The 15,896-nt window shown below is 40.8% G+C and overlaps 1 protein-coding gene across 1 annotated transcript in view; it reads left to right on the top strand.

Moving 5' to 3' along the window:
• Positions 1 to 340: 340 nt before the first annotated feature.
• MYH9 (myosin, heavy chain 9, non-muscle) overlaps positions 341 to 15,896 on the top strand; it is a 57,928-nt gene continuing 42,372 nt past the window's right edge. Inside the window, exons 1-2 of the mRNA XM_010075683.1 lie at positions 341 to 696; positions 7,008 to 7,164. Of these exons, the coding sequence (XP_010073985.1) occupies positions 364 to 696; positions 7,008 to 7,164 (490 nt within the window). The 5' untranslated portion in view covers positions 341 to 363. The remainder of the gene's footprint in view (positions 697 to 7,007; positions 7,165 to 15,896) is intronic.

The following is a 15,896-nucleotide window of genomic DNA, read 5'->3' as shown; positions in this document are numbered from 1 at the left end:
ATTGGCACATCTTACAAATTGTTTGATGCTTGCCACTTGAATGTGCTTTCTCTTTTCTGCCAAATTAATGGCTTCTAAATGCTTAACGGTCAGTGTTTTGTTGTAAGGAGTTTTTTTAACTGCTTGCTAGTTTGGTTTTTTCATCCTCTTGGCAAGCAAAATCTTGACCTTATTGGAAGTTTGGCAACTTATCAGTGATTACTAAAATGAAACTAAAGGAGGGGAAGGCATGCTTTGATGACGAGGGACTCAAGAGTACTTACCATATACCTGTCTGCCTATAGGAATTTGCAAGGCAGCTTGAGTCTTTAAAAATATTTATTTTTCCCCTCTCTTTTTGCAGGTCCTCAATTCTGAAACACAATGTCGCAACGAGATGCAGATAAGTACCTTTATGTGGACAAAAATATCATTAATAACCCCCTGACTCAGGCTGACTGGGCAGCCAAGAAGCTGGTATGGGTTCCCTCTGAGAAGAATGGGTTTGAGGCAGCTAGCCTGAAGGAAGAAGTTGGAGATGAGGCCATTGTGGAACTGGCAGAGAATGGGAAGAAAGTGAAAGTAAATAAGGATGACATCCAGAAGATGAACCCCCCCAAATTCTCTAAAGTGGAAGATATGGCGGAGCTGACGTGCCTGAATGAGGCTTCTGTGCTTCACAACTTGAAGGAGAGATACTACTCAGGACTGATCTATGTAAGTAATCTTGTCTATTGGGGTAAGAGTTCTCAGTTCCATAGTATGTGAATTTACTGTAATCTTTGCTTCTAAAATGTGCCTGTTAACCTTTCATTGCCCCAATGCACAACTCTCATGTGACTTAGCTTCTTCCCTCTACTTAAAATTTTTTCACTGAACTATGCCAATGCCTCTATAGTTAATGTTGAAGCGTTCAAGGAATGCTGTGGTAAATCTGTCTTTAACATTTTAATGTCTTCATTTGCAGGATGTTTTGAATGCCATTTAATTTTCTTTTAGACAGCAATGAAGCAGTTGGAAAGTGGTAAACAAGGAGTCTGGTCTGAACTGAACCAAGTAATAATAAAAACACAGTCCTAATAAACCTGACGTCTGAATTGCTTTTTCCCGTGTCTGGAGCTTCAGTGGGGAAGAATGCTAATGCCAAGATTTTAGTGTTACAAAAATTCAGGATCTTGGAATGCCTTAGTAGAGAAGGCACATATGTGCCTGCATGTGCTTACAGATGGGAAATATATCCTTTTCTTTCCACCCCAAAATGGACAAAAGCAGAGATTCCTGCTTCTTATTGTTGTAGAAATGACAAAGATACCATTTGTGGGACCAATGGTCATACCCAATGAAATATGCAGCAACTACTTCACTGAGTACCAAAAGCAATAAATAGGGAAAGGTGGGGAAGGAGAACTTGTAACCTTGACCTGCTTCTTCAGTTTCCTTCAGATTTTTCTCTTCATGTGGCCTCTGTTTAGCCAGCAGATGTTGGTCGTGATGCCTCTACTTTAACAATACCCTGCAAGCATAGAATGAATGATTAAACTCAGGGGTAATGTAGAATGTGGGTGCAGTGGCTGGTTAAAACAGGAGCTAGTGTTTATTGGTTTATTTATTCTCAAACTAGCCTCTGCTTACAGAGTTAAAATGGGACTGCATGAGATGGAATCCCGAGGGATGTAGAAAAGCTGGATGTTCAGTATTTTTAGGCACTATGAAATCTTCTCTACAGTAGATTAGAAGATGTTTTAAAATGTATTAAAGAATAAATTTTATATGTAAACATTTGTATTAATACAGCCCTTGAAGAAAGTCTGTCTAGATTTTTTTTCCTTTTTGTGCTGCCAATGCCCAAAAGCTGCCTCTCTTGTCGTATGGAGAAGACAACAGAAGTAGAAGCTCTTTGCAATATTTATCTGTATGGTTTGGGTTTTTTGCATGCTTATACTATGTTATACCTGAAGGGATATAGTCTTCTATGTAGTTGTCTTATGTGGCAGGCTATAGATGATCTCTTCTGCCCTAACAGGAACTGGTGGTGTCTAAGACGTCATAGTAAGAATTCACCCTATCTGACCATCTTGGGTAGAAACCTGTGTGAACTGTTACCTTCTAAGTTAAGGAGCACAAACACAAGCTAGAAACTTGGGTCTGGCTACTGCTCTTCTGGAGTGGCACAAAAGCATATAGATGTCTGTTGCATAAACTATTAGAGAACATCTGGAGGATGCAAAGCTGATATAAATTCAGTCTTGATTCCCACCTCCTGATGTCAAAATTTTGAGACTTAATGTGGTTGGAAGTTGGTGCAGTTAATTATTCTATGTAGTCAATAACTCCTTTGACTTTTGGTCAAAATCTATTCTCACAGGGAAGAATCTTGGTATTGAGATTAAATAGGATGTGCAAGATCACATGTAACATTTTTTGAACAGGAAGCATTGCTAGGTTATGTAATAAGTTGTTGAAAACAATTCAACAGCATCTCAAAGTCTGTTGCACACTATGCAATGGGCTGTTTCACCTATTTTGAAAGATACCCTCTGAAATATCAGACATAGTCAGTGACTGTAATAAATTGCATTCTTCTAATTAGATTGTGAGAAGTGTAAAAAAATCCCCACACCCTTCACCCAAGTAAACCTAGCATAGTAATGCTGTATTACAGAATCCTGGTCTTGACAAAACCATGTTTCTTTGCACTTGTGAAATAGGCTGCTTTCACCTGTCAGCAGTTCTCAGCAAGTCAGGAGATTAATGTGAAGGCTTAAAATACTTTCATTGGAGTAGCTGCTAGTTGATCATTAATCCTCTTGAAGAAAGAGAATACGTGCAATGTATCTCTAGCATAAATGTCTCTGGAAAGTTCATAAGCATGATTTAGTTCTGTTCATGTGCTTTCTCTCTTCTTTGTCGGCAGGGCTATGTGTTTTTGTGGCTTTTTTTTTTTTAACTTTATTTTTCTGCCTACCCATCCTGTAAAAGGAAGGAGAAAATCTTATGGCTGGTGCAGACAAATCTTGAACAGGGAGTGTCAGACATTTGAAGAACTAAGAGCTTGAATCCAACACCAATTCACTGTTTTCATGTGCTGATTGGTTCTGCACTGAGGTGACTTGCTAATAGACTGGATTTCATATTAACCCTTTCTATTCAGAATTCTTTATCAGATCATTTTCAGCTTCTTGCTTGAACTACCTTGTTTGTATTCAGTGTGACACTCAAAACTCAACTTCACGTGTTCCAGTTATTTTAATGAAGTTAACAGTTGCTGGAAAATAAACTTTCTGATGCTGTTAGCTTTGTGCTATGCTGCAGATGGTCCTTTCAGCTCTTGAGCTAGTTTAGCAGTTAGAAAAATAAGACTAGTTCCAGTTTGGCCCATGTGTCACTTGAAATAGTTAGCTAAAGGTAATGCCAGAATTCTATTTTGAGATAGTAATGTCTGAAACAAAGTACAGATTTCCAAGACAGCTATGCTTATAATAGATTAGCGTTTCAATTGGAGCCTTGGATTTGATTCAGGGATTTATGCTTATAAGTCTTTACTTGCTTGTACTTTGATAAGATGAAGATGACTTTTGTCTTCTCAGTGGTAGAGCTGACAGCTTCTGCTCAATATAATTCAACTTCCTTCCTATATAAAACTCTGTCAGTGTGCTTGACCAGCAGTTGTGATGTGGTGGTCTTGCTCAGCCATGATTAGTTGCCTCTCTTTGTTAGACAAAAATGCCACCTCACACATCTGTCTGAGATCATTATACTGCAAGGAAATTTCCCTTAGGTGTTTCTCCTGGCAACCAGAATGCTGGAAGAAGGTGATGGCTTCTTCCTGCATACCTGCTTCGTGGCTTCATAATTCTAAATGAAATTAATGTCTTCTGTTTTCTGAACTGCTGTTCTCATCTGTAAGACTGCTTCAGACCTTTACACTATTCTTACCTGAAAAATGACAATTCTGATTTGTCAGCAAACACGGCCATAAGAAGTCACACAAATACAGAAAAGAGAACTTTACATTTCTTGTGGAATATTACCACAGTGTGTGCTACCACTTTTCTTTTGCTCTCACTTTTAATCCCTCAAAAGCAGCAAACAGGCATTTAGCTTTATTAATATCTTTGAAGGAGAGCTAGGTTTGGTCTGTGGCATGATTTACAGTTTTGTTGTGGGGGATAACAGGGACTATGTAGGGCATCTTCTTTTGATTACTACATGTGCGTTGCTGCTGCCATGGGATTTGAGGCAAGACGGTTGCTAATGCAGATAGCTAGAACTTGCAGCCTAGAGGATTTTTGTTTACTTGTTTTCTGGAACTCTGATAAAATTACAGCTTTTCTTTTAACAGTTAATTTGATTCCAATGTCAATTATTTCCATGCCAGTATAAGGAAAAGGTGTATGGCATGTACTGTGAACATGCTGCTCGAGCCAACTCCTTTCTACCTCTTGATCCTACTTGATCTTACACTAGTGTAGTCAAAGGTCAGGAAGGTATGTCCCAGTCTTTCATCTGCTATTCTGTGTTGTACAAGTACTGTCTGACATAATGGAGAACTAAAGCTGAGGCAAAGGAAGTAGCACTGCCAAGCTGGTTTCTGCAAACTCCTTAAAATGTTCCTTTCAAGCACTACCTCAAACTTAACCTGACTAGAGTGTCTCACTGAAGCTTAGCTTCCTGAAACTTTAGAAGTCCCATACTAAAAGGTTTTTAGCCAACTTTCATAGTTTCCCACTTTGGAAAGAGATTTAGTGTTTTATGTAAGCTATTAAAATATTCCTTAGATATTGGGGGGGGAAGGGGGAAGTAGGTCTGGAAACATCTCCTGATAGTTTATACTGGAGTATGGAAAAGGAACCTTAAAAACCTATAAAAATTTTGTGTTCTGGGGGACATAGGATGAAAGCTGTATCTGAATCTGCTGCATATAAGAGTGGGCTAATTAGTTAAGGTTAAGCCAGCATGTAGAAAATTTGGATATAAGACAGTAAACTGAGTAGTAGATGATATTTTCAGCCTCCTGATCAGTGTAACCTGATCCTTGCCTTTATCTAGCTAAAGAGGCTAAATCTGATTAAGTACTCTCTGTGCACGTTGTGGAGAACTCTTTACCACTCCAAAGCACTCTTAACTGAGAAAACAATAGAAGAGATGGTAGCATAGAAATAAAAAGTGCCAAATGTACTCTCTTCTGGTAGCACTGCAAATTGCTGTAGAAAGCTGCTCCTCTCCAGATATTTCAAACCGCTGCCAGGGAACTAGGGTAGCTCTAAACCCCAGGAGCAAGGCTTGGAATGCTATTCTTAGAATATCTAGAAACTATCTAAGAAGCCTCTGCTTGTCCTATTCCCTTTGCAAGTACAGTGTTCAGGTTATTTTTTTTTTTTAGATATTCAGATTTCAAATATTTTTTTTTCTTTTAAGAAGCTTAACATTGTCACTGGAAGTATTTCCACAGTTTTGTTCCATTAGAACTGTAGAATTTAAGACAGTGGAAACTGGGGGTCCTGGTGGACAGCAGGATGACCATGAGCCAGCACTGTGCCCTCGTGGCCAGGAAGGCCAATGGCATCCTGGGGTGTATCAGAAGGGGGGTGGTCAGTAGGTCAAGAGAGGTTCTCCTCCCCCTCTACTCTGCCCTGGTGAGACCGCATCGTGAATATTGTGTCCAGTTCTGGGCCCCTCAGTTCAAGAGGGACAGGGAACTGCTGGAGAGAGTCCAGCGCAGAGCCACAAAGATGATTAAGGGAATGGAGCATCTCCCTTATGAGGAAAGGCTGAGGGAGCTGGGTCTCTTTAGTTTGGAAAAGAGGAGACTGAGGGGTGACCTAATTAATGTTTATAAATACGTGAAGGGTGAGTGTCAGGAGGATGGAGCCAGGCTCTTCTCTGTGACATCTAGTGATAGGACAAGGGGCAATGGGTTCAAGCTGGAACATAGGAGGTTCCGCTTGAGTATGAGGAAAAACTTCTTTACAGTGAGGGTGACAGAGCACTGGAACAGGCTGCCCAGAGAGGTTGTGGAGGGTTGTGGAGTCTCCTTCTCTGGAGACATTCAAAGCCCGCCTGGATGCGTTCTTGTGTGATCTGATCTAGGTGTCCTGCTCCGGCAGGGGGATTGGACTAGATGATCTTTCGAGGTCCCTTCCAATCTCTAACATTCTGTGATTCTGTGATTCTGTGAAACCAACTGAGAAATCAAGGTTTGCTATAACAGATCAATGAATTAACCATTTGAGATGAATTATAGAAGTAAACTTTGGCAAATGCTGTGGACTCTTTTGAGACAATTCTATAGAATTGTTTTCTATATTGACTAGTTCAGAACTATAATACATTAGTGACTCTACAGTTTTGAATCTGTTTCTGGTTATACTTGCTACGTTATAGATCATGAAAGTAGTGAGGCTGGAAGGATCTTTAGGAGGCCATCTAATCTGACTTCCGGTTCAGGGCAGGATCAACACTGAATTCAGCCTAGTCCAGCAGTCTTGAAAACCTCTAAGGAGTACACTGGTCTTGTCTTACTTTTCTTGTAGTAACTATTTTGGCTTGAAGTTTTATTACATTGTAGTTGATAAATTACTGGATAAGTTCATAGCAAACATGAGGTGGAATATAATAAAATGCATGTTTCTAGGAGCTCAGCACCTACCTTTTATAATGAAATGGACACTTGGCTTGAATATAGGAACTTTGAAAGGCAGAAAGGTCATTCCTAGTGGACTGTTAATTAGCCAGGGAGGAGGATAGTTTGATATCTATGTGGCTAATGTGTCAGTTGATGCTCTGTGCATACCTGGGAAGGTTGAGTACTAATCAAGTTGATACAACTTCCACTGCTGCTCAGATTCTAATATTGCTTAGTGGGAAGCATCCCACATGGTATCACTGGAAGAAGCACTTAAAAAAAAAAAGACTGGTTGGTTTGTTTGTTTGTTTGTTTGTTTTTTCCAAGTAATATACTGCTAAAATATGCAAGTATACAGCATTTTTAATTCCTGTCTTTATTTGCTGGGGCATTTTCTTTCCAGACCTACTCGGGCCTGTTCTGCGTGGTAATCAATCCTTACAAGAACCTGCCTATATACTCAGAAGAAATAGTGGAGATGTACAAAGGCAAAAAGAGACATGAGATGCCCCCTCATATCTATGCCATCACAGACACAGCCTACAGGAGTATGATGCAAGGTGAGTGCTGATTGAGATAATGACTCTTGTTGAAATCACAAGTTAGGATTGCAGTCAAAACACTGTAGGAGGACAACTGGCTGCTATCAAAAGGCATTGTTGTCCCCTCTCTCCTTACTTACAGACACCTGACACCTACTTGGTACTAGCTTTTGTGTTCAGGTGAATAGCTTTCTTCTGCTCTAGTGGACTGAAGAAACTTACAGAGGCTGGGAAGAGCTAAACTTGACACAAAGAATAGACTGTTGTGAATGCGTGGGGTTCAGAGAAGCAAACAAGGAGATCTGAGGTAGTGAACCTTCACTGTCATTGAAGACCCTATGGAAAGATAGCGGTAGGTGAGCAAGTATGTGTATTGGTTGATGGAGGCTTTTAACAAAAGTATTAACAAAAGGTAAGAGCAACTGATGTCATCTACCTGGACTTGTGCAAAGCATTCGACAATGTTCTACACAACGTTCTTGTCTCTACATTGGAGAGACACGGATTTGAGAGTTGGACCACATGGTGGATAAGGAATTGGCTGGATGGTCACACTCAGAGCTGTGGTTAATGGCTTGATGTCCAAGTGGAAACCAGTGATGAGGGGTCAGTATTGGGACTGGTGTTGTTTAATATCTTTGTTAGAGACATGACAGTGGGACTGAGCGCACTCTCAGCAAGTTTGCTGATGACACCAAGCTGTGTGGTGCATTTGACACACTGGAGGGAAGGCATGCCATCCAGAGGGACCTGAACAGACTTGAGAGGTGGGCCCATGCAAATCTCATGAAGTTCAACAAGGCCAAGTGCAAAGTCCTGCACGTGGGTAGGGGCAACCCCAAGCACAAATACAGGCTGGGCAGAGAATGGATTGAGAGCAGCCCTGAGGAGAAGGACTTGGGGTTGCTGGTAGTTGAGAAGCTCAACATGAGCCGGCAATGTGCGCTTGCAGCCTAGAAAGCCAACCACGTCCTGGGCTGCATCAAAAGAAGTGTTGACCAGCAGGTCGAGGGAGGTGATTCTCCCCCTCTACTCCACTCTCATGAGACCCCACCTGGAGTATTGCATCCAGCTCTGGAGTCTTCAGCACAGGAAGGACAAGGGCCTGTTAGAGCAAGTCCAGAGGAGGGCCACGAAATTGGTCAGAGGGCTGGAGCACCTCCCCTATGAGGACAGGCTGAGAGAGTTGGGGTTGTTCAGCCTGGAGAAGAGAAGGCTCCAGGGAGACCTTATTGCAGCCTTCCAGTACTTAGAGGGGGCCTACAAGAAAGATGAGGACGCACTCTTTATCAGGGAGTGTAGTGACAGGACCAAGGGTAATGATTTTAAGCCGAAAGAGGGTAGATTTAGATTAGATATTAGGAAGAAATTATTTACTGTGAGGGTGGTGAGACACTGGAACAGGTTGCCCAGAGAAGTGGATGCCCCATCCCTGGAGGTGTTCAAGGCCAGGCTGGATGAGGCTTTGAGCATCCTGGTCTAGTGGAAGGTGTCCCTGCTCATGTTAGGGTGGGTTGGAAGTCGATGATCTTAAAGGTCCCTTCTAACCCAAACTATTCTATGATCCTTCTATGATTTAAAATCCAATTGTACAGTCTGGTTGGGTGAAACATGCTTAGTACAACCTGCATTTTGACGTGTGACTGTCAGTGGTAGTTTAACTAATTGGCAGTTGTTTGGTTATGTTCTTATTCTGTTAAGAATAAAACTTACTATAAGACAATATTAAATACATCTGTTGGCTTTTCATAGACTAAAAGAAAGCAAGCAGATTGACTTATTTTTCCCCCCTGCGTATACAAATGAACCATATATATATATAATGTGCTGTTTGTCACTTAAGGACTTCCAAATACGGAGCTCTGAATGTCCTGTGCGTATCCCCTCTTCTGAGTGGAGGTCTTTCACAGAGACAGTGCTTGTGTTTAGGATGCTTGGAGAATGTTTAGATATGGATTTATTTTCTGCTTTTTTTCCTGTGTGTAGCTGGGTTATATGAAGAGGCATACTTTGTAGAGTTTAGAGGATGTAATGGACAGTTTGATTTGGCATGGCTTGTATAAATTTGATTACTCCTTTATTTGTTGATGACTAGCAATGGTTCGGGTCTTTGTCTCTCCTAGGCCTTTACATTAGCCTCATTTCTTTGAGCAAAGGCCGGATATAATAAAATAATTCTTTAAAATTCTAATTAGACTCAGTTTTAAAGAGTTCTACTTTTCTCCTGCCTTCACTACCACTTGCACCTCTAAGCATAGGAGAACGATAACAATATGGTTGTCTAGAGTGGAAAGAGAGCAAGAAAAATTTCCAATTATCTGTGTTAGGGGCTTTAAGGAAATTTTATGTGTGGAGAATGCTGAGAAAGGTTGCTGAAGTATGGTACCATGCAGAGCAGAGCACATGGGAGAGCTAACATGATGGATCAATTAAACTATATTTGTAAAAGTATTGGATGGGGGAGTGAGCTATGCAGCCATGCTGCAGTGGACTGATGGCAGGGTACTGATGGCAATTTGTTGAAGATGCGTCAGCTCTTGAAGAAATACAATTATACTACTGATGTGTTACTTTGAAAAGAATGCTGTATCTGTAGGAAGAAAACTGTGGACCTGGACTTATATAGGACCTCAGTTCCCTCAGACAAAGACTAGGTCTGCCATGAAGGACAAGGACAGATGCACTGCCTGTATTATATGTGGCAGCATGGTTGTCCATAAATCTCTTATCACTTTACTACTTCCTTCTCTCCCTTGCCCACTCCTTGTCAGCTCAAGTACAAACATGTTTTTCTTAAACAAGCTATTGACTTAACCCTACCAGAGTTACTGTTCCCTAAAAATAAATGTTTTCTGTGTAGAATCAGAAACAGTTTATTTGGCATTGTTGTAAGGAGACTGAAGATGTTGTCTTCCCTTTATAGACAACAGTTAAATCATTTGGAACTGTATTTACATGCATCTTGTCCTTCTTCCTTGCCAGATACATCAGTATGTGGCAGTGGTTATCCAGACAGCTGCAATTCTGCGACAAAGGACAGGTGACCTTCCCTGGTCTGATGATAGTTCAGAGCTAGTGATTAATCTACATGGATATTTGTTTTTTCCTTTTGAAAAGAGAAGGTGTCTCCATCAGATCACTGTTTGAGTGATGTTTAAAACTCTCAAATCCCAGACTTGAATTGCTTTGGTGTACAAGGCTAAAGGATGGCAGCCCTGCTTCTGTTTTCCTAGCATGGGAAAGTTGCTGTGAGCTCTGATGGAGTGTTTACCTTTCCCAGAACAGTTCTGGCTATGCAATATTCTCAGCAGTATTGACAGTGTAGGTGTTTACCCCAGCTCTTCTTTGCCTAGTTTGAGATACCTTGTTGCTGACTTGCTGGAATGGTTGTTGGATGTGAGTGTCATTCCCAGTTAGCTTTTGAACTAGCCTGCTTTGACCTATTTAGCTAGGTTTGGAAATATTTTTTTGTGTGTGTCACTTCACATGTGGCTATGTGTGCTAGCAAAAACCCTAGTGATTGTTTTAGGGTTATCTGCTGCCTTATTTCCTTATTGTAAAGGGTAACAGTAGCATTCTGATGTCTGCTACCAGGAGTGAAGGTGACTAGGTTGTTGCAGTGTCTCTTGTCCTGGCTAGCCTCTAGGGCAATAGAGAGCAACATTCCTATTCCACTTTCTCAGTTTTGCTTAGCAGTGGGGGAGGCTTGGTGCAGCAGCCAGTGGTATGGCAGGAATTTGTACAGAGAATAGAAGATGAAAGGGTCTGGTGCTCTACGTGAGCCGGAGGCATTTAGGATTAGGCTGCCTTCCCTAGGTTACTTTCAGAGCCCTGAAGAGTGTGAGTCCTTCATGGTCTGGAAAAGGATAGCAAGCTGTTGACTCTGACTTCTGTCAGCATGGGTTATAGCTCTCTCTTAAGCTGACAGAGTGGAAAAGCCTTGCACGTTAATTGATTTGGACTCTGCATTTTTTTTTTTGGTTTTCAATTTATGGTGTTTTAATAAGCAGCCCATTCAAAAGGACGTTTGTCAGGAAAGGAGTTGGGAAGGGAGAAGACGATGAGAGCTTTATTCCAACCTCTGCTAATCCAGAAACTGTTTAACCCTTTTCAGGCTGGTGCTGAACCTATGCTGGTGCACTGTGGGTGAGCTTGGTCCTCTCTTTGTGTCTGCCCTGGTTATTCCATTCATAAGTGTCATGTGGCATTTACTTATTCCAGGAGGTTAAATGCTTTTGTTAAATTTCATCAGAAGTACTTCTTTGAGGCAATAACATGATAGAGAATGTGTTCAAAGTGATTTTTTTCTTTTTCCCTCCTTTCTCTGACCCAAGACATTGACTCAGAAATGAGACAAAAACATTATTTTGCTACACGATACTTGGAGAGACTTCCTGTGCTTCAAGAGCAGAACTCTGAAAAAAGTGTAACATTTTTGTTTTCAGAGAAAACAACCATTTGTCTTAATGTTTCTGTTATCTGGGTAACCTGGATGCCAAAAACCTCAGGTTTGATTGCTTTCATAAGAATAACTTTTCTGGCACTGATGATCGAAGCATAGTGCCTGCAAGTGCAGTAGTGTCTTGAGCAAACAAATCACTGTTTTAATGCAGCAGATGTGCAATTAAGGGGTACATTCTTTACCTCAATTCATGGTCTCCAGGGGATCCATTTAGAAAAACACACTTTTAAAGCTGTTAAACAGCACATGTTTTTCTATTTGGAACACATCTAGGGAATTTTCTATGTCAAATACTGATAGAAGCTTGACATTTCATTGGTGTCTGGAGCATGATGGCTGTTTTAATATGTGTCTGAAACTTTTGTAATAGGTTAGATAAGTATGGTTATTCTGGTCTTCAAAGCTCAACCTGTTCAACTAAGATAGGTAGGAGATGGAATAGACAGCACATTGCTAATGAATGTACTCAGTCTCCTTTCTCATCCAGTTTCTCCACATGTTAGTGCAGGGCTCCTAATGGTTCACTGAACAAAACTGTTAAAATCATTGTGCAGTGATTAAACCCTCCTTGACCTTAATGGGGTTGTTTGCAAAGGAGCCTGACTGGTCTCTAGGTTTGGTGTTTAAAATAAAAGATTCTGAAGCATAGTAACTTTGTGATTTTTATTGACGTTGTTACGTTAAGGGAGGAAACAGTGTTATCTACTGTAAGACAAATCACTTGCTGTTGTAGATCAGCTCAGGCCCAGTTGTCACTTTCATGAGAAACAGTCTTCTAGATTTGCTTCTATAGAACATGACCTTGAAGTATTTTATTTGTAATTTTTAGAAGTTTACATATTTCTTAAGTTTCCAGGCTAGTAGAACACTTCTGTTTTAACTTCCTTGGTCTCAAGTCTTCTTACTCAGCTTGCTTCTTAACATTGGTCTGCTATGCTGCACTGTATATTGCACTATCCCAAAGTGCATCTTTATTTTCTACACAATATTCTGTGTGTGCTTACCAATTCAAGGGTACCTGATTGACAGGAGCTGTTCAGATTGTGTAGAGGCACAGATCTCTTTTTCAAGTTGCATGTAGAGGTCAAGTACTGTTTCCACTAAACCCAAAAGAATATAGCCTGTGGTTTCACTAGTTTGTTTCCAAGGTTTGTCTAAGTTTCTGATGCAAAGAGCAACGTTAAATTTGGCTACTAATGATGGATTATGTTAGTTTTGATGGTGTTTGTATACAAATGGCAAGAAAAGATGTACATAGCTTAGATTTTCTTAAGAAATGTTTTACATGCTTGAATTACTTGAGATTTTGTCCTGGATTTAAACCACGACAGATTTCTAAATGCAGCTCTCAAAATCTATGTCTTGAAATGTGGTTTTCAATAGAACAAGGAGCTAAAAAAAGAGTCCCTTGCCCACTTGTTTTTTAGTAGTTACCACACCCTTTTTTCTTCATTCCTGTAAACCAGAGCAGGAGCTCTCTGGCTGTCACTTACGTAATGGTTCAGCCCTCACTGTCAGTCTCCCTGATTTTAGTATCATGAGCTGCCTGAGCTTTTGCAGGCTGTATACCAGTTTTTCTTTCCTGTCAGAACTTTATAAACATTTGTGTAACCTAAAATTACAGTCTAAGTTGTTTTCCTGTTTTGCTATCGCCAGATTCTGTTAAGGAATGCTGGAGAAAGGGGTATGGGCTCTAGTCCAGAAATGGCTTGGGGAGATAAATATTTGCATTTGGCCTAGCAGGATATATTTCATTTTTTGAAATGAAACTTAGTTTTCTCCTCGTGAATGTCCTTAAACTTGAGATAATGCAAAGCTGAATCTTGGCACTGCAGTGTTCCTGCCAACTGAAGTGATTTTTCTCCTTTTTTACATCTTGAAGTTCTGTTGTTGAGAGCTGTCTTGGATATGCTATGTTTGTCCTTCATTTAATTTAGGTTTTTTTTTGGTACATGATGATAGGTTATTAGTATTTTGAAATTTCTCTCTAATGCATTTCTTTAATAATAATGTAAAAGCAGACTCTCAAGCTCTGTTCTGGTGTTCCCTGGTGTGGTTTTGATCCTACTCTAACCAGCACATAGGTTAAAGCACGATAGAGAACGTATTTGATGAGATTTTTATTCCAGTGGGGTTGCTCCAAGTAGCACTGTGTCAAGTGCCTGGAGCTACTCCTGTGTTAGAGCCCTGAGGGAAGGACTTTGGTTGTAAGATAACGTTGAGGTTGGAAATGAATTTTGAGGAGGGACTGAGGAACTGAAACTACTGCATGGTCGAAGCGCTTACATGCATTCAAGATGAATTCTTGCTTTAGGTCAACTCTCTACCTTGGTCAGCCAGCCGGTTGCCTAAGTTGGGCTGCATGCGTTCACCCTGGTGCTAGGAGAGCAGTATAGTAATGGAAACCTAGAGGGCCAGGCTGCTCAGTTCTGCCAGACACTCTGTGGTTAGGAGGTGGGTGGTACCATCTAGCTATGGTTAAGCTTTTAGCCTTAATGAGTCAGCTATAGGCAGCAGATTCCAAGCCAAACCTTTGCCTTTCAGCTACACTTCCTCTTAGCTGGAGAGATGATGTCACCATTGTGTGAATGCTATATTACTTCTCCTTTTATGGAGATGAACAGGCTTGAAACTGGAGTCACTCATGCAGAGGAAGCGGGTGATAAAAGCCTGCTAGGATGTTCTGTAACTGAAATGTGGAGCTTAAATTGCACATTCTCTTCTAGCCTTGCAACTTTTATCTTGTCCCATCCCAGAATATCTAAAAACAAAATTCAAGAGTTTGGGGCTCTGTTAGTTTATCAGTTATGCCAGTATACCTGAACACTGCAGTTCAGCATTCATTCAGATCTGTTGTTTTGCAGTATAATATTTGGCTGAAGACTTCTTATGTACAAGATATCTGTCTTGTGAAAAAAATTTTTGGTGTAATTAGGTTTTTAATGTATGCTGAGGGTCCTGGAAGCAGTCTAAAACGACGTCTCTTATTTTTGGGCTGAAGAAAGACAAGAATAAGCTAGGTATTACAGGGTTTTTAATGTAGTAAAATGAATCTACTGATCTTATTATACCATACTGCTGTATAGCTTAAATTTTAAGGGTGTTTTACTTCCTGGATTTCTGGATGCTTGAGGCTGCTGCTTCTTATGATCACTTGAATACTATGGTGATGAGAGCTAAAGAAGAGCCTAGATAAAAAGCTTTCCTTGCCAGCTGGTCTGAAATACAGGACTGTTGCTATAATAAACTATAATGAGTTGTTATTCTGGATTGTTTTTGATAAGTGACTGTTTAGGATTGAAAAGCAGATGCAGATTTCTTTTAATCAGGCATTTCTTGATTGTGTTATTATAAGCAACTGCATTTATAGTACCCAGCACATTCTCTTTTGCTGAGTAGGTTGCTTGCACAACTGACAATGGAGTAAAGGCAAGTGCTGACTGAAGTTGTGCAGTACGCCCATATTGAATGATACTTTAAAAAAGAGAAAAAGGGGTGGAGGTGGCCTCTTGTCTGGGTGACCGAATTCTGATATGTGATGGCACAAGTCAGTATTGTGTGGAGAACGAATATTGGCATCTAAAGCAATTCTTAATTGGAAGTGTGTCTAAGAGTTACGCTTTTGTATGTGTTAGTTCTTTGGCCCTTTGGTCGGCTGTAGTTTCCTGTTGCTCAACACATTATTTGAGCTGCCTGTCTGTACACAATTAGAAGAATTCCAGCTATCCCAATGACTGCAGCTTTGCAGTCCTGGGAAAGAATTTCCCCCAGATTGCAAACAGGAATGTTGCCTTTTATGGCAGTGTCTGCATGCTGCCGGTGACTTGCCTGCACTCGCAGGTATGTTCCTGCTGGCTTAAAGCAGAGGTGACTAACACAGCTGCAGCAGGCCACCAGGAAAGTATGTTGGGGGAGGAAAATGTAGTGCCGAGAGGGTTTTGAACACCATGACTTTTCCAGCCTAAGCACCTTCCAACACCTTGTTCTGTGTTAAAGCTTGGAAAAATCCTGTGCTTACCCCTTTGGGACTTCCTTGGGTCACTCCAAGGTGCTGTCGCTGCCTTGCCTCATTGGAGTGATGCTCAAAAAGAGCTTCTCAAGCAGGTGCATTGCCTATATGCAGAGCCCCAGCTCATAAATTCAACACTAGAGTTGGCTACTGGGAGTAAGGTGCACCTTCCTTAGGGTTATCTTTTGTTTTCTTTCGTTTTTTATTCCTTTCTCTCAAGTTGGCTTCTTAGAAGAGCCTCTGAAGTACTTGTATGCAAGTATAACCTTTTCTTAGACA

This window comes from Pterocles gutturalis, unplaced genomic scaffold (genome assembly GCF_000699245.1).
Source record: "Pterocles gutturalis isolate BGI_N339 unplaced genomic scaffold, ASM69924v1 scaffold37667, whole genome shotgun sequence".
Classification (NCBI taxonomy): domain Eukaryota; kingdom Metazoa; phylum Chordata; class Aves; order Pterocliformes; family Pteroclidae; genus Pterocles; species Pterocles gutturalis.
Note: the sequence above shows the minus strand (reverse complement) of the source record. Positions and strands in the feature narration are given on the sequence as shown.